This window comes from Lithobates pipiens, unplaced genomic scaffold (assembly GCF_037356315.1).
Source record: "Lithobates pipiens isolate NorthernLeopardFrog02 unplaced genomic scaffold, aLitPip1_a1.2 Scaffold_25, whole genome shotgun sequence".
NCBI lineage: Eukaryota > Metazoa > Chordata > Amphibia > Anura > Ranidae > Lithobates > Lithobates pipiens.
In genome coordinates, this window is record NW_027507787.1 from 224,151,943 (window position 1) to 224,177,440 (window position 25,498).

At 46.3% G+C, this 25,498-nt stretch overlaps 1 protein-coding gene across 2 annotated transcripts in view; it reads right to left on the reverse strand.

Moving 5' to 3' along the window:
• LOC143930916 (alpha-2-macroglobulin-like) overlaps positions 1-13,165 on the reverse strand; it is a 299,885-nt gene extending 286,720 nt beyond the window's left edge. For both annotated transcript variants that reach the window (XM_077455603.1, XM_077455602.1), the window contains exon 1: positions 13,033-13,165. In XM_077455603.1, coding sequence (XP_077311729.1) covers positions 13,033-13,100 — 68 coding nt within the window. In that variant the 5' untranslated portion in view covers positions 13,101-13,165. The remainder of the gene's footprint in view (positions 1-13,032) is intronic.
• Positions 13,166-25,498: the final 12,333 nt, after the last annotated feature.

Consider the following 25,498-nt stretch of genomic DNA (forward strand, 5'->3'; position numbering starts at 1 on the left):
CTAGGCGAGTACGCTTATCGGTCACAATCCCCCCTGCTGCGCTGAACGTCCTTTCGGACAGGACACTGGATGAGGGGCAAGCCAACAGTTCGATTGCAAATTGGGCAAGCTCTGGCCAGAGGTCAAGCCTGCCCACCCAGTAGTCTAGGGGTTCATCACTCCTCAGAGCGTCCACATCGGCCGTTAACCCAATGTAGTCGGACACCTGACGGTCTAGGCGTTCCCTGATGCTGGATCCGGATGACACCTGTCGATGGGTCGGCTGAAAGAATGACCTCATATCCGAAGTCACCAACACATCTTCAAACCGGCCTCTTCTTGCAGGCGCTGTTGGATTGGTACCCGCAAATCCTTCTCTGGGAGTGGGAATTGCTCCTCTGCCAGCGCACGCAAAAGCAGAATGCAGCATTTCTCGAAGCAAGGCCTGGAAGTGCTGCATTCTGACAGCCCTCTGCGACGGCGGTAACATTTCCGCCATTTTGTGTTTGTACCGGGGGTCTAAGTACGTTGCCACCCAGTACTGGTCCTTGACCCTCATGCTTTTTATACGGGGGTCCCTATTAAAACACTGGAGCATGAAGGCCCCCATTTGCACTAAAGTGGAAGCGGTGTGGTGGCCTGGCTCCTGCTCATCATCCAGGATAATGTCGTCCTCTTCATTCTCCTCTCCCCATCCTCGCACAACAGGGATCCCAGAAAGGTTTAAAGCATGCTCTTCTTGCTCCTGCTCATCCGCCCCGGCACCATCCTCCTCTGACTCCTCATCAGACTCCTGTTGTTGACTTGTCTCAGATAGAGTAGCCCCCCCTGGGAATTCATCCAGCATTGCGACTTCCTCATCTTCCCGCTCCTGCTCCTCCACAGCCTGATCAATGACACGACGCAATGCACGCTCCAGAAAGAAGGCATAAGGTACCATGTCACTGATGGCGCCATGGCTGCGACTGACCAGTTTGGTGATCTCCTCAAATGGCCGCAGAAGTCTGCATGTGTCGCGCATGAGCAGCCACTGGCGCGGTGAAAAAAAACCCAGCTCCCCAGAACCGTTTCTTTCGCAGAGTTCATACAGGTAGACGTTAACTGCACGTTTCTGCTGGAGCAGCCTATCAAGCATATAGAAGGTTGAGTTCCATCGCGTCGGGCAATCGCAAATAAGACGTCTGACCGGCAGATGGTGTCGCCGCTGAATGTCAGCAAGGCGAGCCATGGCCGTGTAAGATCTTCTGAAATGGGCCGAGATTTTCCTTGCCTGCCGCAAGATGTCCTGGACCCCAGGGTATTTGACAAGGAATCGCTGCACGACCAAGTTTAAGACGTGTGCCATGCACGGCACGTGCGTGATTTTGCCCTGTTTCAATGCGCTAAGCAGATTGGCACCGTTGTCACACACCACTTTACCAACTGTCAAATTGAGCGGTGTTAGCCACTCATCTGCCTGTGAACGCAAAGCTGAAAGGAGTGCCGGGCCAGTGTGGCTCTTTGCTTCCAGGCACAACAGACGCAGCACGGCATGGCAACGTCTCACCTGGCATGTGGAATAGGTTCTGGGGAGCTTGGGCGGTGCAGTGGAAGAGACGCTAGCAGCGGAAAAGGAGGAGGCAGCTGAGGAGGAGAGGGAGGAGGATGGAGTAGGAGGAGGAGAAGAAGAGTCAGGCCTGCATGCAATCCGTGGCGGTAAAACCAAATCTACACGGGTGCCACGGGTTACATGCTTGACGGCCGTCAGAAGGTTCACCCAGTGGGCAGTAAAACTGATATACCTTCCCTGCCCGTGTTTGCTAGACCACGTGTCTGTGGTCAGATGTATCTTGGCACCGACACTGTGTGCCAGAGATACATTCACTTGCCGCTGAACATGGCCATATAGCTCTGGGATGCCCTTCTCTGAGAAATACTTCCTTCCTGGGACCTTCCATTGTGGTGTTCCAATGGCCACAAATTTGCGAAAGGCCTCCGAGTCCACCAGTTTATATGGCAGTAGTTGGCGGGCTATGAGTTCTGACAAGCCAGCCGCCAACCGTTGGGCAAGAGGGTTATCCGGCGTCATCATTTTTTTACGCTCAAACATTAGGCCCACGGAAGCCTGCCTTTTTGCAGAAAAATGTGAGCTTGGCGTGATGGAAGGTGGAGTGGAGGACAATTGTGAGGAGAGAGGAGAAGGAGAAGTAGAAGACGAGGCTGGACGGTGAGAGCCTGCAGTGTGGCTTTGTGTGTTCCGTTGCTCCCACTGGGCTCGGTGATGGCTGCTCATGTGCCTTCTTAAGGCGGTCGTCCCTAGGTGAGTATTGGGCTTACCGCGACTAACGCGTTGACTGCAAAGATTGCAGATGGCAACGCTATTGTCAGCAGCGGACACGTTAAAAAAAGCCCACACTGCGGAGCCATGTGCCGGTGTCCTGGGAGCGCCAGATGTGACCGTACATGGTCGATGACTCGCTCCTGATACATTTGCAGTCTGCTTTGTCCCTGCTGTGCAATGTAAGTCATTGCTGCTTCTCCTCCCTATCTGCTGGTCCATATCTCCCTCTGAACTCCCCTCCTCTTCCTCTCTTGTGGGCACCCACGTGACATCACTAGACACGTCATCATCAACGTCACCTTCCCCACCGCTATAAGTAGAGTAGGCAGCAACACCGGGGACCAACCTCCTCCTTGGGCTGATCTGGGTACTGGCGTCAGACTGCTGAGTAGCGCTTGTTGCTACCTCCTCTTCCTGATCCAATACCAAGAGTGGCTGCGCATCAGAAATGTCCTCTTGATATGGATCGGAAAATAATTCCAGTGACTCAAGCGGAAGGTATGTGGTGGTGGTGGTGGTGGTCGTGTTGTTGGTGGTAGTGTCTTTGGGGGTGCACATAGCAGAGAGTGAAGAAGAGGGTGCAGATCGAGAGGATGAGGAGGGTGCAGAAGAGTAAGGCTGAGCGAGCCACTCAACCAAGTCTGGTGCATCCTTTAAAGTAATTGAACGCACCTTCTGCAACTTCCCACTTTGGCTCAAGCCTGTTGCTCCTGCCCTACCCCTACCACCCCTGCGGAAGGGCCTGCCTCTTCCTCTGCATGTCATTTTTTAAATGACCCTGTGACAAAACTCTTAGTCCCTATACCGCTGAAGGACTGCTGCAGTATAGGTGAGCGGTCAGCAGTGGTGCACGTCAACCCTATCTATTGTGGACCGATAGCGGTCCTTACAGAACAGCAGACTGTACCGCACTCAAGCCTATGTACCGTAGCACCCTATACCAAGTTACCAGTCCTTATAAGAACTTTTGTGGACCAAGCAGGTTGTGTATTAGTGTTTAGCAGACTGTACGTCAGTCCCTATACCGCTGAAGGACTGCTGCAGTATAGGGCAGCGGTCAGCAGTGGTGCACGTCAACCCTATCTATTGTGGACCGATAGCGGTCCTTACAGAACAGCAGACTGTACCGCACTCAAGCCTATGTACCGTAGCACCCTATACCAAGTTACCAGTCCTTATAAGAACTTTTGTGGACCAAGCAGGTTGTGTATTAGTGTTTAGCAGACTGTACGTCAGTCCCTATACCGCTGAAGGACTGCTGCAGTATAGGGCAGCGGTCAGCAGTGGTGCACGTCAACCCTATCTATTGTGGACCGATAGCGGTCCTTACAGAACAGCAGACTGTACCGCACTCAAGCCTATGTACCGTAGCACCCTATACCAAGTTACCAGTCCTTATAAGAACTTTTGTGGAACAAGCAGGTTGTGTGTTAGTGATTAGCAGACTGTACGTCAGTCCCTATACCGCTGAAGGACTGCTGCAGTATAGGTGAGCGGTCAGCAGTGGTGCACGTCAACCCTATCTATTGTGGACCGATAGCGGTCCTTACAGAACAGCAGACTGTACCGCACTCAAGCCTATGTACCGTAGCACCCTATACCAAGTTACCAGTCCTTATAAGAACTTTTGTGGACCAAGCAGGTTGTGTATTAGTGTTTAGCAGACTGTACGTCAGTCCCTATACCGCTGAAGGACTGCTGCAGTATAGGGCAGCGGTCAGCAGTGGTGCACGTCAACCCTATCTATTGTGGACCGATAGCGGTCCTTACAGAACAGCAGACTGTACCGCACTCAAGCCTATGTACCGTAGCACCCTATACCAAGTTACCAGTCCTTATAAGAACTTTTGTGGAACAAGCAGGTTGTGTGTTAGTGATTAGCAGACTGTACGTCAGTCCCTATACCAATGAAGGACTGCTGCAGTATAGGGCAGCGGTCAGCAGTAGTGCACGGCAACCCTATGTATTGTGGACCGATAGCGGTCCTTACAGAACAGCAGACTGTAACGCACTCAGGCCTATGTACCGTAGCACCCTATACCAAGTTACCAGTCCTTATAAGAACTTTTGTGGACCAAGCAGGTTGTGTGTTAGTGATTAGCAGACTGTACGTCAGTCCCTATACCAATGAAGGACTGCTGCAGTATAGGGCAGCGGTCAGCAGTAGTGCACGGCAACCCTATGTATTGTGGACCGATAGCGGTCCTTACAGAACAGCAGACTGTACTGCACTCAGGCCTATGTACCGTAGCACCCTATACCAAGTTACCAGTCCTTATAAAAACTTTTGTGGACCAAGCAGGTTGTGTGTTAGTGTTTAGCAGACTGTGCGTCAGTCCCTATACCGCTGAAGGACTGCTGCAGTATAGGGCAGCGGTCAGCAGTAGTGCACGGCAACCCTATGTATTGTGGACCGATAGCGGTCCTTACAGAACAGCAGACTGTAACGCACTCAGGCCTATGTACCGTAGCACCCTATACCAAGTTACCAGTCCTTATAAGAACTTTTGTGGACCAAGCAGGTTGTGTGTTAGTGATTAGCAGACTGTACGTCAGTCCCTATACCAATGAAGGACTGCTGCAGTATAGGGCAGCGGTCAGCAGTAGTGCACGGCAACCCTATGTATTGTGGACCGATAGCGGTCCTTACAGAACAGCAGACTGTACTGCACTCAGGCCTATGTACCGTAGCACCCTATACCAAGTTACCAGTCCTTATAAGAACTTTTGTGGACCAAGCAGGTTGTGTGTTAGTGATTAGCAGACTGTACGTCAGTCCCTATACCAATGAAGGACTGCTGCAGTATAGGGCAGCGGTCAGCAGTAGTGCACGGCAACCCTATGTATTGTGGACCGATAGCGGTCCTTACAGAACAGCAGACTGTACTGCACTCAGGCCTATGTACCGTAGCACCCTATACCAAGTTACCAGTCCTTATAAGAACTTTTGTGGACCAAGCAGGTTGTGTATTAGTGTTTAGCAGACTGTGCGTCAGTCCCTATACCGCTGAAGGACTGCTGCAGTATAGGGCAGCGGTCAGCAGTAGTGCACGGCAACCCTATGTATTGTGGACCGATAGCGGTCCTTACAGAACAGCAGACTGTACCGCACCCAAGCCTATGTACCGTAGCACCCTAGACAGACCAAGTTACCAGTCCTGATAAAGAGCTTTGTGGAACAAGTGAGTTGTGAATGATTAGCAGACTGCAGCAGAAGGGCAGCAGTCAAGTATAATATTCTTTCTATATTTGGAAGAAAGAATATTATACGTGTACAAGCCTATTACCGTACCACTGATACCAGTCCTGAAAAGAACCTTTGTGGAACTAATAGTAACAGCAAGTCTTTAAAATTATCCTCACTGCCTGACACACTGCTTCCTGCCTGTCCCTATACAAATTGGCAAAAAAGAGTAGGCTGGAACGATTAGCTGGAACAGCTCTTTTGTGGACCTGATAGTAACAGCTAATGATGATGATGATGATGATGATGAAGAAAGACTAATCTGGCTGAGCTGTCCCTAAAATAGCAGCATACAGCGCTCTGTCCCTTTATCTAAACTGACAAAAGAAACTCAGGCTGCTGACCTAACACCTATACCAGTCCTGAAAAGAACTTTTGTGTACCAAATAGCTAGCGTTTTCTCTGTCCCTACTCCACACAGGATCCTTTCCCTACAGTGACAGAAGAAAGAATGTAAAATGGCCACCGGATCGGGTGTATTTATAGGTTAGGGGGAATGTCCAAGTGTCCATGAGCTGTCATGTCTCAATTGGTTGTCCTGTAACACATGATAAACGTGTCACGAAAGGTTAAAGTTCTTGTATACATTAAACACGTAAGTCCGCCGGGGCGAACGACGGAAAAAGGCGTTCGAACCCGCGGACGGCGAAAGTCGGAAATTCGCCGCGAAACGACCGCCGGGCGAACCGTTCGGCCATCACTATCCATAAATACGAAAATTCTGAAATTTGGAACCTTGATAATCCAAAAACCCGAAAATTTGAAAATCTGAAATAATAACTAACAATCACTCAACTATTTGGAACCGGATTATCGAAGTTCCAAATTTCTGAATTTATGAATTTCAGTACGGGGGGGGGGATTGATGCCAAAGGAATGCTGTGTATTTACGGGGCGTAAGCTCCAAACTGGAATCTGGGCAGTGGAGAGCTCTGTACTTGCTGGGTGGGGGGGGGAGACAGACGGACTTGGATGTACACAACACAACCCTAAATCCTGCACTCCGTACACAGATCCCCCCTAACGCCTGCACTCCATACACAGATACCCCCTAAATCCTGAACTCCATACACAGACCCCCCCAAATCCTGCACTCCATACACAGCTCACCCCTTAATCCTGCACTCCAGTCCATAAATTAGAAAATTCTGAAATTTGGAACCTTGATAATCCAAAAACCCGAAAATTTGAAAATCTGAAATAATAACTAACAATCACTTAACTTTATTTGGAACCGGATTATCAAAGTTCCAAATTTCTGAATTTACGAATTTCAGTACGGAGAGGGGGGGGGGGGGGATTGATGCCAAAGGAATGCTGTGTATTTACTGGGTGTAAGCTCCAAACTGGAATCTGGGCAGAGGAGAGCTCTGTACTTGCTGGGGGGGGACAGACGGACTTGGATGTACACAACACAACCCTAAATCATGCACTCCGTACACAGATCCCCCCTAACTCCTGCACTCCATACACAGATCCCCCTAAATCCTGAACTCCATACACAGCCCCCCAAATCCTGCACTCACGTCTGTGGAATGCTTTGCCTGATAGTCTGAGGGTTTCTCAGTCTACTGAAAATTTTAAAAAGGGGTTGAAGACTTTTCTTTTTAGCAAATGTTTTGTAAATTAAGCAGTTTGTTTGTTTTTATTGTAATTATGTAGCACTTTGAGGTCTTTTGATGGAAAGTGCATTATAAATAAAATGTATTATTATCATTATTATTATTGCAGGTGGCATAACTAGTCATTTATTTCTGGTAGCATGTCCTCAGGTAGCTTGTCCTCAGATACTTCTCCTATTGGCTCTGTTCTTAGCTGCACTCAGTTAACCTTCATAGCCGTGTGTGCTCTGCTCTGCTCATTGCTAATAGCAAGTTCAAGGAATTGTATGTCTATTGGGGGGTCCTCTCACCTCTTCAGTCCATAAATTCGAAAATTCTGAAATTTGGAACCTTGATAATCCAAAAACACCAAAATTTGAAAATCTGAAATAATAACTAACAATAACTTAACTATTTGGAACCGGATTATCGAGGTTCCAAATTTCTGAATTTTTGAGTTTGTGAATTTACAAATTTCAGTACAGGGGGGGGGGGGGGGGGGTTGATGCCAAAGGAATGCTGTGTGCTTACGGGGGGTAAGCTCCAAACTGGAACCTGGGCAGAGGAGAGTTCTGTACTTGCTGGGGGGGATACAGACGGACTTGGATGTACACAACACAACCCTAACTCCTGCACTCCATACACAGATCCCCCCTAAATCCTGAACTCCATACACAGCCCCCCCAAATCCTGCACTCTGTGAACAGCTCACCCCTCAATCCTGAACTCCATACACAGCTCACCCCTTAATCCTGCTCTCTGTATATATCTTACCCCCCAATCCGGTACTCTGTGCAAAGCTCACCCCTCAACCCTGCACTCTGTATATAACTCACCCCTCAATCCTGCACTCCATACACAGATCACCCCTAAACTCTGCACTCTATACACAGCTTACCCCTCAATCTTGCACTCCGTACACAGCTCACCCCTCAATCCTGCACTCTGTACACAGCTCACCCCTTAATCCTGTACTCTGTACATAGCTCACCCCTCCACACTGCTCTACTGCAGTTGGCATAACTAGTCATTTATTTCTGGTAGCATGTCCTCAGGTAGCTTGTCCTCAGATACTTCTCCTATTGACTGTGTTCCTAGCTGCACTCAGTTAACCTTCATAGCCGTGTGTGCTCTGCTCTGCTCATTACTAATAGCAAGTTCAAGGAATTATTGGTCTATTGGCAGGTCCTCTCACCTCTTCAGTCCATAAATACGAAAATTCTGAAATTTGGAACCTTGATAATCCAAAAACCCGAAAATTTGAAAATCTGAAATAATAACTAACAATCACTCAACTATTTGGAACCGGATTATCGAAGTTCCAAATTTCAGAATTTATGAATTTCAGTACGGGGGGGATTGATGCCAAAGGAATGCTGTGTATTTACGGGGCGTAAGCTCCAAACTGGAATCTGGGCAGTGGAGAGCTCTGTACTTGCTGGGTGGGGGGGGGAGACAGACGGACTTGGATGTACACAACACAACCCTAAATCCTGCACTCCGTACACAGATCCCCCCTAACGCCTGCACTCCATACACAGATACCCCCTAAATCCTGAACTCCATACACAGACCCCCCCAAATCCTGCACTCCATACACAGCTCACCCCTTAATCCTGCAATCCAGTCCATAAATTAGAAAATTCTGAAATTTGGAACCTTGATAATCCAAAAACCCGAAAATTTGAAAATCTGAAATAATAACTAACAATCACTTAACTTTATTTGGAACCGGATTATCAAAGTTCCAAATTTCTGAATTTACGAATTTCAGTACGAAGAGGGGGGGGGGGGATTGATGCCAAAGGAATGCTGTGTATTTACTGGGTGTAAGCTCCAAACTAGAATCTGGGCAGAGGAGAGCTCTGTACTTGCTGGGGGGGGGGACAGACGGACTTGGATGTACACAACACAACCCTAAATCATGCACTCCGTACACAGATCCCCCCTAACTCCTGCACTCCATACACAGATCCCCCTAAATCCTGAACTCCATACACAGCCCCCCCAAATCCTGCACTCACGTCTGTGGAATGCTTTGCCTGATAGTCTGAGGGTTTCTCAGTCTACTGAAAATTTTAAAAAGGGGTTGAAGACTTTTCTTTTTAGCAAATGTTTTGTAAATTAAGCAGTTTGTTTGTTTTTATTGTAATTATGTAGCACTTTGAGGTCTTTTGATGGAAAGTGCATTATAAATAAAATGTATTATTATTATTATTATTATTGCAGGTGGCATAACTAGTCATTTATTTCTGGTAGCATGTCCTCAGGTAGCTTGTCCTCAGATACTTCTCCTATTGGCTCTGTTCCTAGCTGCACTCAGTTAACCTTCATAGCCGTGTGTGCTCTGCTCTGCTCATTGCTAATAGCAAGTTCAAGGAATTGTATGTCTATTGGGGGGTCCTCTCACCTCTTCAGTCCATAAATTCGAAAATTCTGAAATTTGGAACCTTGATAATCCAAAAACACCAAAATTTGAAAATCTGAAATAATAACTAACAATAACTTAACTATTTGGAACCCGATTATCGAGGTTCCAAATTTCTGAATTTTTGAGTTTGTGAATTTACAAATTTCAGTACAGGGGGGGGGGGTTGATGCCAAAGGAATGCTGTGTGCTTACGGGGGGTAAGCTCCAAACTGGAATCTGGGCAGAGGAGAGTTCTGTACTTGCTGGGGGGGATACAGACGGACTTGGATGTACAGAACACAACCCTAACTCCTGCACTCCATACACAGATCCCCCCTAAATCCTGAACTCCATACACAGCCCCCCCAAATCCTGCACTCTGTGCACAGCTCACCCCTCAATCCTGAACTCCATACACAGCTCACCCCTTAATCCTGCACTCTGTATATATCTCACCCCCCAATCCGGTACTCTGTGCAAAGCTCACCCCTCAACCCTGCACTCTGTATATAGCTCACCCCTCAATCCTGCACTCCATACACAGATCACCCCTAAACTCTGCACTCTATACACAGCTTACCCCTCAGTCTTGTACTCCGTACACAGCTCACCCCTCAATCCTGCACTCTGTACACAGCTCACCCCTCAATCCTTCACTCTGTACACAGCTCACCCCTTAATCCTGCACTCTGTACATAGCTCACCCCTCCACACTGCTCTACTGCAGTTGGCATAACTAGTCATTTATTTCTGGTAGCATGTCCTCAGGTAGCTTGTCCTCAGATACTTCTCCTATTGGCTCTGTTCCTAGCTGCACTCAGTATACCTTCATAGCCGTGTGTGCTCTGCTCTGCTCATTGCTAATAGCAAGTTCAAGGAATTTTATGTCTATTGGTGGGTCCTCTCACCTCTCCAGTCCATAAATTCGAAAATTCTGAAATTTGGAACCTTGATAATCCAAAAACCCAAAAATTTGAAAATCTGAAATAATAACTAACAATAACTTAACTATTTGGAACCGGATTATCGAAGTTCCAAATGTTTGAATTTTCGAATTTATGAATTTATGAATTTCAGTACGGGGGAGGGGGGGATTGATACCAAAGTAATGCTGTGTATTTACGGGGGTAAGCTCCAAACTGGAATCTGGGCAGAGGAGAGTTCTGTACTTGCTGGGGGGGGGGGGGATGGACTTGGATGTACACAACACAACCCTAAATCCTGGACTCCGTACACAGATCACCCCTAACTCTAACTCCTGCACTCATACACAGATCTCTCCTAAATTCTGTACTCCATAAACAGATCCCCCCTAAATCCTGCACTCTGCACATCTCACCTCTCAATCCTGCACTCTGTGCACAGCTCACCCCTCAATCCTGCACTCCGTACACAGATCACCCCTCAATCCTGCACTCCGTACACAGATCACCCCTAAATCCTGCACTCTGTATATAGCTCACCACTCAATCCTGTACTCCATACACAGACCCCCCAAATCCTGCACTCTGTGCACAGCTCACCCCTTAATCCTGCACTCCGTACACAGCTCACCCCTTAATCCTGCACTCCGAACACAGCTCACCCCTAAATCCTGCACTCTGTATATAGCTCACCCCTCAATCCTGCACTCCGTACACAGATCACCCCTAAACTCTGCACTCTATACACAGCTTACCCCTCAACCCTGCACTCCGTACACAGCTCACCCCTAAATCCTGACCTCTGTACACAGATCACCCCTAAATACTGCACTCTGTACACAGCTCACCCCTTAATCCTGCACTCTTTACGTAGCTCTGTTCCTAGCTGCACTCAGTTAACCTTCATAGCCATGTGTGCTCTGCTTTGCTCATTGCAAATAGCAAGTTATAGGAATTTTCTGTCTACTGGCGGGTCCCCTCACCTCTCCAGTCCATGGTGTGCAGGCAGTGATGAGATGATGTGGTGTAAACTTCAGCAACCAATCAGTGAGTTGTATTGATGTGCTGTGACCTCTAGCAACCAATAAGTAAGTGGTAATGATGCACAGTAACCTCTAGTAACCAATCAGCGAGCGGTAAACATGTAACCTCTAGCAACCAATCAGTGAGCAGTAAGCATGTAACCTCTATCAACCAATGAGTGAGAGGTAAGCATGCAACCTCTAGCAACCAATCAGTGAGCAGTGAGGATGTGCAGTAGCCTCTAACAACTAATTGATGAGTCGTAATGTTTGCTGTAACCTCTAGCATCCACTCAATGAACAGTAATGATATGCTGTTACCTCTGGCAACCAATCTCAATTGCTGCCTGACCTGATGTTAAATCAGTGGGGCCCAAAGGCAATGTTTGCTCAGGGTCCAATCAATATTAAAGGCGGCCCTGTGACATGTCTCCCAGAGTTATTTCCCAGTTCTCGGGCTCTGGTGCTGTGATTGGCCAGAGCCACAATGACACAGCATGGCTACTGAGGAAACTGCACAAGCGAACCATTTCTTTGGTGTGCATGTGCCGATGATGTCGGCCCATGCGGTTACAGTGAACATCTTGTAAACTGTGCAAGTTTAGGAGATATTCATGGTACCTACAGTTAAGTCTCATTATAGGCTTACCTGTAGGTAGAAGTGGTGTAACAGGGTTTACAACCACTTTAAGAGGTTCAATATTGGGGTGTTTAGCTCAGTGGTAGATGCGTCTTCACGTAGTGAGTCCACAGCAGTCAGTTATCAGGTTTGAGGGCAAAGCAGCCCATTTTTCTTAACAGGAACAAAATAAAAGTTTATATACAGGATTTCCCACACAGGGGTTCTTCTCCAGTAAATTCATACAACAGAAAATTTCAAGCCTCCTGGCTCCTAGGCTTACTTTTCCTTGCTGAACCGGCCTACTCCTGGCCTCAAGAGGATTCTCCAGACCCCTGGGTTTGCTTACTGTCCTCCAGACTTCAAGACTTCCTTCAGTCCCCCTTGGACTTGCTAGTTGACTCAGCTCTCCCAGCCTCCCAGACCTTTCTCTGGTCTCACAGTCCCTTGTAGCTGCCCCAACCTTCCCAGTCCTTCAGACTTGAAGTCCCCCCTTACCAGGGATGTAGTCTCACACAGCTTTTCAGACACAAGTCTGTCTTGATACAGCAGCAGTAACAAGCTGCACACACTCCACCTTCCTCCACTCTCACTAGCCCCTCATTATATGGGCTGTGTGCACCTGGGCACACAACCTGCTGGTTAGACAAAAGACCTGAACGCAGGGTTGGAGATTCTGTCCCACCCAAGACTCTGAGGAATCTCCAAACTACAGAGCCCCATCTGAAGATAGTAAAATCCAGAGAAAGCTGCCAGAGCAGATTTCTCCTCTCAAAATAATTGCTCTGTAGCCTTGCAGTCACCTGACATGCAAACTCGGTTTCCTTATTAACCCCATTTTCCCAGAGACAGGGACTCTCACCATTACAGAGGTTAACAGCTGGGCACCTATTCAACATCAACAAGTTACTTACAGTTTGGCTTCCACAGAGCAGGAGATGTGAAGAAGGACTAGACCCGCACACAGCACCCAGGACACCATTGTGCAGGGCTGCAGGAATTAATTAGACTGCCTGAAAACTATGCGGCTGCCTTTGTATATTTTGCTGCCTCCACACACCGCCCCTCCTACACGGCAGGACATGGACTTCCCAGCAAGGCCACTGACCTCAAAACAACAAACATGCTTTAGGTTGTAATTGGTCAGCAGGTGAATTGCAGGATTAAGAGGAATTGCAAATAATTACTTTAGATATTGTGTTTTCATGACTCATGCATTTACCCACTTCCGAAGAATTTTGTATGCTTACTGAGATGGTCAAGCTTTTAAGATTTTTGTATAAAGTACACTGTTCTTGACCTATGACAAATATTTGTTGTATACCTATTTTCTTTTTTCAAATGCAAACAGCAAATCTTGTGTGTGCTGAGCACAGAAATCTTTGTATCTAAAGCCAATTTTTTATTTTTGTTTAAGATTAAATATAGAATGGTCAAATATATATTTAACCACTTCTGCCCTGGAAGATTTTACCCCTTAATGACCAGGCCATTTTTTTAAATACAGCACTGTGTTGCTTTAACTAACAATTGCGTGGTCGTGCGACAATGTACCCGGGGACTCGGGACCCCGTCATTGTGGCTGACAGATCGGACACTTTTGATCAGTGCACATGCTTGCGGTGCCGTGATCAGTCATGCGCTGACCGAGCTCCGCACATCCCCGGCCTAAAAACATTAAAAATAGCAATCAGGGACGATCGGTACACCACCAGTCCAGCTCCTCGGGAGTGGACCATGCAATGGAGGGCGGTGGGGAACAATACCAACAAGCGTAAGTTCTCCCAGCAAACCCGGAAGACCCGCGCCACACAGGCCAAGCAGCAACATCGGTCTCCTCAGGCCAAGATGGCGCCGGGGAAGGGAGACACGGCGTGCAACAGCTCCCAGCCAAGCCAGCCGACATCACAGACCGCGAAGAAGCAAGGAGAGGGGACCGCAGACAGCCGCAGTCCACAGGCTCACCAGCAGACTTTGTGGGAGGCTCAGCAGTCAACTCTAGGAGCCACGAAGAAGGTCAGTCCTTACAACCTGCAGCGATCCCCCCAGACTAAGATGGTGTTTGAGACAGGGGACATGGCACACAGAGGGGACCAGACCCAGGGAAAGGTGCTACCCTGTCCAGGCATTATGGTCCAAGCTGAAGTCCACAGGGACCCCTTCTCATCCCAATCCCAAGAAGAGCCCCCCTCCCCACGGAGTGAGAATCCACAGCTGACCCTCCTGTCGGGCTCCTCAGACAGGGCCTTGCTGTTTCAAGACTCCCCAGCCTGCTCCACAGATAGGCAAATGGCCAAACTTGCTGAAATGGCCAGAGTCAGAACAGCTCTGTGTTATCTTAGCCACCTGCCCCTGCCACCTTATACTCAGGAGACACAGTTCTTATAGCCAGATTCTCCACTCTCCTGCAACAGGAACTGTCCAAAGCCTGCACCATTATCACTACTGGCATAAAAAATGACTTCCAAAACAAAGGGGAGAGACTGGACATAATTGAGTCTAAGATGGACGGCACAGTGAAGCGAGTGAACCAAAACTCTAAAATGATCACGCCTTCCAAGATCAACTAGACCAAGCAAATGCAAAGATCGAGGATTTAGAAAATCAGTCTAGAAGGTACAACTTTCGAGTATGAGGCCTCCCGGAGTCAGTAGTAGACTTGGAGGAAACAATACATGCTCTAATGATGCAACTGATACCAGATATTTCTGCCCACCAGCAAGAGCTAGACAGGGTGCATCACGCTCTGACAGCTTCCAGACCGGATGGTCTGCCACGTAACGTGATAGTGAAGCCACACTTCTATCGAATCAAAGAAAAAATAATGTTGGAGGCTAGACATCAAGGAGACATATCCATCTCAGGACATTCAGTCCAGATTTTCACAGACATAGCCCAGGCGACAATCCAGAAAAGGAGAGCGCTGAAACCTCTTCTGAATCAACTTATCAACCGCCAGATTAAATATCACTGGTCATTCCCATTCCAACTATCAGTCACCTACAAGGGTAAATCCTACTAATTTGCCACCTTCTAGTCCGGTGAAGCGCTGCTTCAAGACTTGGGCCTACTTTCCACAGAGCTGCAAGCTCCCAGGGCTTCAATCGGTGAGGGACGACCGATATCTCCCCTGTGGTCCCAGCAGGGAAGACCTGGAGCTAGGAAATCTCCATCAGTCACTTGAACATACCTGAAGATGCCATATCAGTTTTAGGTCCTAGTGACCGGCCTTCCAATAAAAGGACTACGACTGCCTTTGAAGTCTTAGCTACTAATACCTGACGGTTTACATTTAATTCAGGTCTTAGGCTACTGTTAATGATTAGCTTCTAAGATGCCTTCCTTTTCCAGGAAAGAGATCCTGCTCCTGACAGCAGAGTTAGTCCAGAATTTATGCAATTTTTTATTTTTATTTATTTATTTATTTTCATATGCCGCAAGGTCGGGTCGGTGGCTCCCGCCCGTCCCTACCTAATGATAGATGAGCGGGGCCGGGGTGGAACCGCATGCCACTTGAGGTGAACTTGTCTCAGCAATGGCTGTGGAGACAACTTCACAACATAAAACGGGGGCCTGGTACCCCCATAGGTAAGCTATGATTCAGTGTATGTGTTAATTTTGTCTGTTGTTATTGTTTGTGGGTTTTACCTTCAACGCAATGAGAAATGTGCAATCTTATTTCTGTCTCTTCTTCTTTAACCCAACCTTTTTTCCTTTCTCTCAAGTTGTTTTTCCTTTGGATGCACTCCCAGGAAAGGGGCCGATCGAGTGACTTCAGGGGCCTCCGAGCGAACCTCTTGCGGCGTTTCAAAGGTGAGTGTAATCTGCTGAACCATTATGACCAGTAGATCCCAACCAACCTATTCTGTCCTAACACATACAGGGCCTAAACTCTCCAGCCAAAAGGGCAAAGGCTTTTCAACAATACCACAAAATGGGGACGGACATCCTACTTTTACAGGAGAGACACTTTTAAGATACTTTTTAGGTACCCAATAGCTTTCTTATCAAACGTACCATATAAAAAACGAAGAGTAGCTATATGCATAGCCAAATGGGCCCCTTTCACACCCACTAATGTTATTTATAGGGATAGAGAGGGTCGCTACATTATGGTATCTGGCAAAATTAATGACAATGAGGTCACCTTTCTCTCCTATTACGCCCCCAACGTGGGCCAAGTACCCTCTCGTAGTGGGTCATGTGGTGCTCGGTGGGGATAGCAACTCCTCCCTGGACTGGATTCTTGATAGGTCCGACCCTGGGAGGTCGACCCTGAAACATATCCCAAGACAGAGTAGTGTATTAGCACGTTTACTACACAGCTATGATCTAATTGACCTCTGGAGAGATGCTCATCCCACCATTAGAGACTTCACGTTTTACTCACATGTACACAAAACATACCCGCGCATCGACCATTTGTTCACACTGTCCCCCTTGCTTCCGTATGTCTCGTCAACCAAAATAATTCCTATGGCATGGTCTGACCATTCCTCCGTTCAAGTCGTCCTAACGGACCTATGGTCAAAATCACGACCGTCTTCTTGGCGATTAAACAAATCCCTACTGAACAACCCTATCATTGCCAAAGAAGTAGAATCGACCCTACAACATTACATTCAGAAGAACTCCTCCTCGACCTCTTCTCCAGCTATGGTTTGGGCAGCCCATAAGGCCACTATACATGGTAAGCTACTACAAATAGCAGCTAGAGTTAAAAGAGAACGAGAACACACAATCCAACAACAAGAGGGAGAGCTACTGCATCTCACGCGAGAACAAAAAAACAACCCACATCTGGACCTTAGGAACCAGATCGATACAGCGAGTATGGCCCTAAACTTGAGCCTCACAACAAAAGTGGAAAAATACGTTAGATGGGCTAGACATAGATATTACACTAGGGGGGATAAGCCGAACAAGCTCTTAGCAAGGAAGCTCACCCCTAGACTGTTTAACCCTGCACCCCCTAAATTGAGACTGCAAAATGGCTGAACTACTCAAAACCCTCAACTTATAATACAGGAGTTCTATTCATTTTATTCTAAACTCTACAATTCACCAAAAGACTTTAATATGAATAGGGCGGAAGAATTCTTGCGGGACATAAAGCTCCCTACACTATCTAGTGATCATACAGAGATGATGGAGGCAGAGTTTACAGTTGGTGAAGTACTGGCGGCCATAAAATCCCTAAATCCATCAAAGGCGCCGGGTCCAGATGGATTTTCAGGCCACTATTATCGCAAATTTATCGAAGTTCTGGTTCCACATCTTTGCTATTTCTATAATGAACTGAGAAAGGGTTCCCCTTTACCACCACATGAGAACAGAGCCTTTATACATATACCTAAACCAAATAAGGACCACAGGCACTGTGCGAACTATCGCCCTATTTCACTAATAAATGTCAACCTTAAATTATTGACAAAGATACTGGCTACCTGTATGAACATGTTCTTATCACAATATATCCACCCAGACCAGACAGGGTTCATCCCTAATAGACAAGCCTCAGACCAGACCAGACGCATCATTGACATGATATCTGCTCTAAACTCAGGCTGGGATGGGGGAGGTCAGAGGGGTGCACTGCTGGTCTCACTAGACCTACATAAAGCATTTGATTCCCTATCCTTGGACTATCTTTTCTATATTTTAACAAGATACGGGTTTGGCTCGAACTTCCTGACTACGCATAAAACAATATATATCGCTCCCACGGCAAACATCAATATACGTAGAGGGACCCATCAGGGATGCCCCCTACCCCCTTTATTGTTCATTTTAGCTTTGGAGCCACTGGTCTTCAAAATTTGCGAACACCAAAAAATATATTGGGTGTCAGCTGCAGAGGACGCGAGCATAAGTGCGTGTTGTTCGCAGATGATATATTGATGCTCCTCTCCTCACCTCATTGCCTAACCTACATGTGGTACTATGACACTTCACGTCATTTACAGGTTTGAGAGTAAATCATTCTAAATCTCAGGCACTCGATATTTCCTTACAAACACACGTAGCCCAAGCTTTGCGAAGCTCCTTCCCCTTTATATGGCTGAATGAGACCTTACCATATTTAAGTATCTTGCTGACTCCCACCCTTACCACAATATACAAACATAATTATCCCCCATTATTTAAAAAAAACTACTGGAGGATCTTAAAAGATGGTCAAATAACCCTCCATCGTGGTTCGACCGGTTGTACTCAGTCAAAATAACCGTTCTGCCAAAGGTGCTTTATTTGTTCAGGACCCTTCTGCTAGCAATAGTAGGGAGAGATCTCCAGCAGTTTCAAGCTAAATTATTGAACTATATATGGGGCACAAGAGACTCAGGGTGAGCAGACGTATATTATATGCGCCAAGATTGAAAGGAGGCCTTGCAATGTCTGATTTACTCAAATATTATCACGCGGCACAATTGTCCCAACTGATCCGATTCTACACACAACAGCCCAGACCGATCTGAATGTCCTTAGATTCCTCTCTATACCCAGATAAAGAGATTAGCCACTTATTGTGGATGAAAGGGAAGGATAGACTGACCATACTGTGTCCAACCCTATCCTTCTCACTAAATTTTTGGGATTGGCTGGTAACTTCCTACAAATTTAAATCCCAACACACCCCGCTGGCCCCATTGTTTAATAATCCCACATTCACCCCGGGTCTCCAATCCCAAGACTTCTCATGGTGGACTAACAAAGGCTTGCTACGAATAGCGGATCTCTGCGATCACAGAGGGGCTTTGTCAAAATCAGTCCTACAAGAAAAATATAGCCTCCCAAATTCAGAACTCTTTCGCTATTCCCAGATAGCGCACTTCCTGGCATCATTGAACCGCACTTCTGATCTCACCACATTTACCCCCATGGAAAATCTCTGTAGGACTTTTGACAAACACACTGGTCACATATCTCAGCTCTATGGTATTTTATCCACAGTCTCTCAAAAACTGCTATACATGCACAGATGGGAACAACCTTAGAAATGGAGGAGTGGAGTGAAATAGTACAAAATGCATCTAAATCACTTAATAATACCTCTCTGATAGAGGCAAACTACAAAGTATTGATGAGGTGGTACATGGTCCCAGTGCGGATAGCAACCTTCATACCGGGGGCGTCCCCGCAGTGCTTTAGAAGATGTAATACAGATGGCAACATGTACCATATGTGGTGGACATGCCTGAACGTGAGACGGTTCTGGATATGCACATATAACTAAATATATTCTTTGACTCAAGTGAACCTTCTTAAAGAGGAAGTAAACCCTGATGGGTTTACTTCCTCTTTGATTTCCTGCAAAGGTAAAGCATAATGGACTACTATGCATCGCATAGTAGTCCATTATGTGTCACTTACCTGACACAGGAGCCAGCGAAGTCATCGCTTTCCCCTTGTGTATGGAGCCTCCATCTTCTTGGTGGGTCTCGCTGATCCGGCGCTGTCATTCGACAGAGCCGCGATCACGTCACTCCTGCACATGCGCACGGGAGCCGCCACTCGAGGCATATCACTGTTAACAGCAGATTGTTCAGTGCGCCTGCGCGCCGCTGTCTACGGCATATGCGCCGTAGACAGCGGTGCCTGTCTTTTGGCAAATATCTCCTAAACCGTGTAGGTTTAGGAGATATTTCTTGGACCTACAGGTAAGCCTTAATCTAGGCTTACCTGTAGGTCAAAGTGGTTTGTAAGGGTTTACAACCACTTTAAGTCACCTCTGAATGCACTGTTGGGGCGCCCCGTGGAAAGGACCTTAAAATCAACGCAACAATTTATATGCTTTATATTTGTTGCTGCAAGAATATCTATAGCCAAATCCTAGAGGTCTCCTACGATCCCTTATTACCTACTTAAAACTAAACTATCATGGATAATGGTGAATGAACATTTATCGGCAATTCTAAACGATAAGATTACTTGGTTCAACACAATATGGGATCCCTGGATCAAGTATCTCACAACCACATAGCGAGTTGCCCTGATACTGGAGGATCTTCCTCCAAGAATGGAGTGCATCCTTTCTTCTACCCCTCTCTCCTCCTCCCCCTTTTTTTTTCTTCTTTCTTTCTCTCTCTCCCCCTTTATTCACTTTACTGCTTCGGTTTCCTTCTCCTCTTTCTTCTCGATCGAGTTTGACACTGTGTGGACTCTTGTACCTTACAGTGGCTTGCGAAAGTATTCGGCCCCCTTGAACTTTTCAACCTTTTGCCACATTTCAGGCTTCAAACATAAAGATATAAAAATTTTATTTTTTGTGAAGAATCACCAACAAGTGGGACACAATTGTGAAGTGGAACGAAATCTATTGGATTTTTGAAACTTTTTTAACTAATAAAAAAATGAAAAGTGGGGAGTGCAAAATTATTCGGCCCCCTTGCGTTAATAATTTGTAGAGCCACTTTTTGCTGCGATTACAGCTGCAAGTCGCTTGGGGTATGTCTCTATCAGTTTTGCACATCAAGAGACTTAAATTCTTGCCCATTCTTCCTTGCAAAACAGCTCGAGCTCAGTGAGGTTGGATGGAGAGCGTTTGTGAACAGCAGTTTTCAGCAATTTCCACAGATTCTCGATTGGATTCAGGTCTGGACTTTGACTTGGCCATTCTAACACCTGGATACGTTTATTTGTGAACCCTTCCTTTGTAGATTTTGCTGTATGTTTGGGATCATTGTCTTGTTGGAAGATACAGTGCCTTGAGAAAGTATTCGGCCCCCTTGAACTTTTCAACCTTTTGCCACATTTCAGGCTTCAAACATAAAGATATAAAATTCTTATTTTTTGTGAAGAATCACCAACAAGTGGGACACAATTGTGAAGTGGAATGAAATCTATTGGATTTTTGAAACTTTTTTAACTAATAAAAAAATGAAAAGTGGGGCGTGCAAAATTATTTGGCCCCCTTGCGTTAATACTTTGTAGAGCCACCTTTTGCTGCGATTACAGCTGCAAGTCGCTTGGGGTATGTCTCTATCAGTTTTGCACATCGAGAGACTGAAATTCTTGCCCATTCTTCCTTGCAAAACAGCTTGAGCTCAGTGAGGTTGGATGGAGAGCGTTTGTGAACAGCAGTTTTCAGCTCTTTCCACAGATTCTCGATTGGATTCAGGTCTGGACTTTGACTTGGCCATTCTAACACCTGGATACATTTATTTGTGAACCATTCCTTTGTAGATTTTGCTGTATGTTTGGGATCATTGTCTTGTTGGAAGATAAATCTCTGTCCCAGTTTCAGGTCTTTTGCAGACTCCAACAGGTTTTCATCCAGAATGGTCCTGTATTTGGCTGCATCCATCTTCCCCTGAATTTTAACCATCTTCCCTGTCCCTGCTGAAGAAAAGCAGGCCCAAACCATGATGCTGCCACCACCATGTTTGACAGTGGGGATGGTGTGTTGAGGGTGATGAGCTGTGTTGCTTTTACGCCAAACATATCTTTTTGCATTGTGGGCAAAAAGTTGGATTTTGGTTTCATCTGACCAGAGCACCTTCTTCCACATGTTTGGTGTGTCTCCCAGGTGGCTTGTGGCAAACTTTAGACGAGACTTTTTATGGATATCTTTGAGAAATGGCCATTCTTCCATAAAGGCCAGATTTGTGCAGTGTACGACTGATTGTTGTCCTATGGACAGACTCTCCCACCTCAGCTGTAGTTCTCTGCAGTTCATCCAGAGTGATCATGGGCCTCTTGGCTGCATCTCTGATCAGTCTTCTCCTTGTCTGAGCTGAAAGTTTAGAGGGACGGCCAGGTCTTGGTAGATTTGCAGTGGTCTGATACTCCTTCCATTTCAAAATGATCGCTTGCACAGTGCTCCTTGGGATGTTTAAACCTTGGGAAATCTTTTTGTATCCAAATCCGGCTTTAAACTTCTCCACAACAGTATTACGGACCTGCCTGGTGTGTTCCTTGGCCTTCATGATGCTTTCTGCGCTTTCAACAGAACCCTGAGACTATCACAGGGCAGGTGCATTTATACAGAGATTTGATTACACACAGGTGGATTCTATTTATCACCATCAGTCATTTAGGACAACATTGGATCATTCAGAGATCCTCGCTGAACTTCTGGAGTGAGTTTGCTGCACTGAAAGTAAAGGGGCCGAATAATTTTGCACGCACCACTTTTCAGTTTTTTATTTGCTAAAAAAGTTTAAAATATCCAATAGATTTCGTTCCACTTCACAATTGTGTCCCACTTGTTGGTGATTCTTCACAAAAAGTTAAAATGTTATATCTTTATGTTTGAAGCCTGAAATGTGGCAAAAGGTTGAAAAGTTCAAGGGGGCTGAATACTTTCGCAAGGCACTGTATATGGTCCTCGATCCCACATGGAAAATCAGATGGTGGATCGCAAGTTCGGTTCAGTTTTGACCCAAATCAGTACATAAAACAATATAAAGACTCCAGTGTATAGAAGTTCTACAGTTATGTAACACATTTTTCAATGTTTATTTGTGTACACTAATTTTTCTTGCTTACAATGATAAATGCTAATTTTGTATTTCTATCTGAAAAATGTAATAAATATATTGGAAACAAAAATGCACTGATTACTGTATATGTCACTGGCATGGAAGGGATAAAACACTAGGGGACAATCGAGGGGTTAAATGTGTTCCCTCATGTGTGTTTCTAACTGTGAGAGTATGAAACTGACTAGAGGAAGAGACAGATCGCTGTTCCTAATTACTAGGAACAGACGATCTGTCTCTCCTCTCCTGTCAGAACGGGGGTCTGTGTGTTTATACACACAAATCCCTGTTCTGGCTCTCGTGCCCGCGATCATGGGTGGCCACCGGCCACGCGCATTGGGTTCCCTGCCGTGCAGCGAGCGCCTGCTATGGCTCTTAAAGGAGCCGACCTACATTTACAGTGATTCGCGGGAACAAGCAGACCAGCTGTCGTGTAATGACGGTGGTTGCTTGGCAAGTGGTTAAGGCAAAAAAAATAATTTTTTGTTTTATTAAATAAAGAGAGCAAAAATGATGGGACTTTCCATAAAGCACACGGGAGCAATAGAATAAATTAAAGTGGGAGTCTGCCGGGAGTTCCGCTGTTTTTTTTTTTTTTTAAAGCCAGCAGCTACAAATAATGCAGCTGCTGACTTTTAAAATAAGGACACTTACCCGCCCAGCGCGCCCGCGATGTCGGCACCCGAAGCCGATCTCTCGATCGTCTCTTGGGAGCTGCCGCTGCCGCCGCCATCTTGGGTATGGGAATCAGGAAGTGGAGCAGGCAGCGGGGGTCTTGCGGAAAGGGGTGTAATCTACGCCCCTTTCCGCAGATAGCTATGCCGGAAGTGGGTGCAGATACCTGTACTGTACAGGTACTTGCACCCCCCTCCCCCCTGAAAGGTGCCAATTGTGGCGCCGGAGGGGGGGAGGATTCCAATGAGCGGAAGGTCCACTTTAGGGTGGACCTCCGCTTTAAATCAAAAATACGTTTTAATTTGTTCAAATTGTCATATATTAAATTGTTCTATGCATTCTGCTATATATTAATAGTTTTAAAATTATACAATTCATTAAAACAAAATATTGCACATTAGTTGACATTCCAACAAGGAGTTAATGCATATATTATGGGATACATGAGATATACCCATTTTGGGATAAAAGGGCCGGGAGTGCAATTTTGGTCATTTTGGACCCATTTTGGGATAAAAGGGCTGGGGGTGCAATTTTGGTCATTATGGACCCATTTTGGGATAAAATGGCCGGGGGTGCAATTTTGGGCATTTTGGACCCTTTTTGGGGTAAAAGGGCCGGGGTGCGATTTTGTGTCACTTTGAACCCATTTTGGGATAAAAGGGCCGGGGGTGCAATTTTGGTAATTTTAGACGCTTTTTGGGGTAAAGACCGGAGGTGCGATTTTGTTTAATTTTGGACCCATTTTAGGATAAAAGGGCCCGAAAGTGCAATTTTGGTCATTTTAGACTCTTTTTGGGGTAAAAGGGCCGGGGGTGCGATTTTGTGTCATTTTGGATTCATTTTGGGATAAAAGGGCCAGGGGTGCAATTTTGGTCATTTTGGACCCATTTTGGTATAAAAGGGCCGTAGGTGCAATTTTGGTCATTTAGACCCTTTTTGGGGTAAAAGGGCCGGGGGTGCGATTTTGTGGCATTTTGGACCCTTTTTGGGATAAAAGGGCCGGGGTGCAATTTTTGTCATTTTAGACGCTTTTTGGGGGTAAAGAGCCGGAGCTGCGATTTTGTTTAATTTTGGACCCTTTTTAGTATAAAAGGGCCGTAGGTGCAATTTTGGTCATTTAGACCCTTTTTGGGGTAAAAGGGCCGGGGGTGCGATTTTGTGGCATTTTGGACCCTTTTTGGGATAAAAGGGCCGGGGTGCAATTTTTGTCATTTTAGACGCTTTTTGGGGGTAAAGAGCCAGAGCTGCGATTTTGTTTAATTTTGGACCCATTCTGGGATAAAAGGGCCGGGGATGCAATTTTGGTAATTTTGGACCCATTTTAGGATAAAAGAGCCGGGGGTGCAATTTCGGTCATTTTGTACCCTTTTTGGGGTAGAAGGGCCAGGTGCAATTTTGGACATATCTTGGGATAAAAGGGCCGGGGTGCGATTTTGTAGCATTTTAGACCCTTTCTGGGGTAAAAGGGTCGGGAGTGCGATTTTGGTGATTTTGGACCCATTTTGGGATAAAGGGGTCGGGGTGGAATTTTGGTCATTTTAGACCCATTTCGAGGCAAAAGGGCCGGGGGTGCAATTTTGGTCATTTTGGACCCATTCTGGGATAAAAGGGCCGGGGGTGCAATTTTGGTCATTTTGGACCCTTTTCAGGATAAAAGGGCTGGGGTTGGATTTTGGTCATTTTGGGCCCTTTTCCGAATAAAAGGAGCGGGGTGGGATTTTGTGTCATTTTGGAACCATTTCGGGATTAAAGGGCTGGGGGTGCAATTTTGGTAATTTTGGACCCATTTTGGGATAAAAGGGCGGGGGGGTGCAATTTTGGTCATTTTGGACTCTTTTTGGGGTAAAAGGGCCGGGGTGCAATTTTGGTCATTTTAGACCCTTTTTGCGGTAAAAGGGCCGGGGGTGCGATTTTGTAGCATTTTGGACCCATTTTGGGATAAAAGAGCCGAGGGTGCAATTTGGGTAATTTTGGACCCATTTTAGTGTAAAATGGTCGGGGGTGAGATTTTGTTGCATTTTGGACCCTTTTTGGGATAAAATGGCCGGGGGTGCAATTTGGGGAATTTTGGACTCATCTTGGGGTAAAAGGGCAAGGGGTGCAATTTTGGTCATTTTGGACCCATTTTGGGATAAAAGGGCCGGGGGTTCAATTTTGTTCATTATTGACCCATTTTGGGATAAAAGGGCCGGGGGTGCGATTTTGGTCATTTTGGACTCAT